Source organism: Priapulus caudatus, unplaced genomic scaffold (assembly GCF_000485595.1).
Source record: "Priapulus caudatus unplaced genomic scaffold, Priapulus_caudatus-5.0.1 Scaffold212, whole genome shotgun sequence".
Taxonomy (NCBI): Eukaryota; Metazoa; Priapulida; class Priapulimorpha; order Priapulimorphida; family Priapulidae; genus Priapulus; species Priapulus caudatus.
The window spans coordinates 222,973-224,240 of NW_014577273.1; the positions used below are offsets into that span (position 1 = coordinate 222,973).

Genomic DNA, 1,268 nt, shown 5'->3' on the forward strand with positions numbered 1-1,268 from the left:
ATATATATATATATATATATTTATATATATACATAATTATATATATACCGCTAGGTGCTTTTCGACCGTGGGAAGAGTCGGTGGCAGGCAAGAAATATCCATCGGCAGAGGATGTGCCAAAGTTAGTAATATATATGTATATTATGTCTCGCTATTATATTAATCTATAATACAGAAATTCAAGCATACGTGGTATGTCATGTTTACATGAATATCTGTACTGTATCACAAAACTACATCGCAAAGTGATTAACATTAAGGGAAGTATGGAATGTACATCATCTATATATCTATACATCTTTATAAAATATATCACAAATCTAATCTGCTTTCATCTATATTACAATTCTCACCCATTACCGAACTTTGCCGTATTTTTCTTCATAATTAATCGCCACCATTTTACATTATAGCTTGGAGTCGTGGCTCATGAGATTGGACACGCCCTCGGCTTCTTTCACGAGCAGTCGAGATCTGATAGAGACAGCTACATTAAAATTATATTCGAAAATATTCAAAGAGGAAGAGAAACGAACTTCGAGAAGCAAAATCACATTAATTTTGATGTCCCGTACGATCTTTCGTCTCTGATGCACTACTCTGGAACTGTAAGTATATATTTCGCGACGCACGCACCCAGACAAATTCGCGAAATGGCAAACAAGCGCAGAGACATTTACGCACCAAACGAAAATAAAAAGGACGTTTTATCTGCTGTCTGAATCGATTTTTATCGTAGCGCTATTATTAGGTTGCCGTCGTCATAATTTCACTACTTTGTTCATTTTTTTACTGATTTATTTATTCGTAACTTTTTTATTCATTTCAGACGTTTTCCGTCGACAGACGCACAAAGCTTTCTATACGCACGCTCAACCCTCTTCAACAACATATCATCGGGCAGCGAATAGGTCTTTCCTTTTTCGACTTAAAACTGGCGAACATGGCATACTGTCAAGGTAATTATATCCGTTATGAGATTTTAATTAAGGTAAATTATACTGCGTTGCTGCGTGGTAGAGGAGAATGCAGTACCGTAATGTGTGTGGTGTTGATGTGTGATGTGTGTGGTGTTGTGTTGTGTTGTGTTGTGTTGTGTTGTGTTGTGTTGTGTTGTGTTGTGTTGTGTGTAGTGTGTGGTGTGTGTGGTGTTGTGTTGTGTGTAGTGTGTGGTGTGTGTTGTGTTGTGTTGTGTTGTGTTGTGTTGTGTTGTGTTGTGTTGTGTTGTGTTGTGTTGTGTGTAGTGTGTGGTGTGTGTGGTGGTGTTT

General features: G+C 37.5%; 1 protein-coding gene across 1 annotated transcript in view; it reads left to right on the plus strand.

Moving 5' to 3' along the window:
- LOC106807403 (zinc metalloproteinase nas-36-like) overlaps window positions 1-1,268 on the plus strand; it is a gene marked incomplete at its 5' end in the record, with an annotated part of 12,364 nt that overhangs the window by 4,216 nt on the left and 6,880 nt on the right. Inside the window, 3 exon segments of the mRNA XM_014809720.1 lie at window positions 55-121; window positions 414-608; window positions 830-959. Of these exon segments, the coding sequence (XP_014665206.1) occupies window positions 55-121; window positions 414-608; window positions 830-959 (392 nt within the window).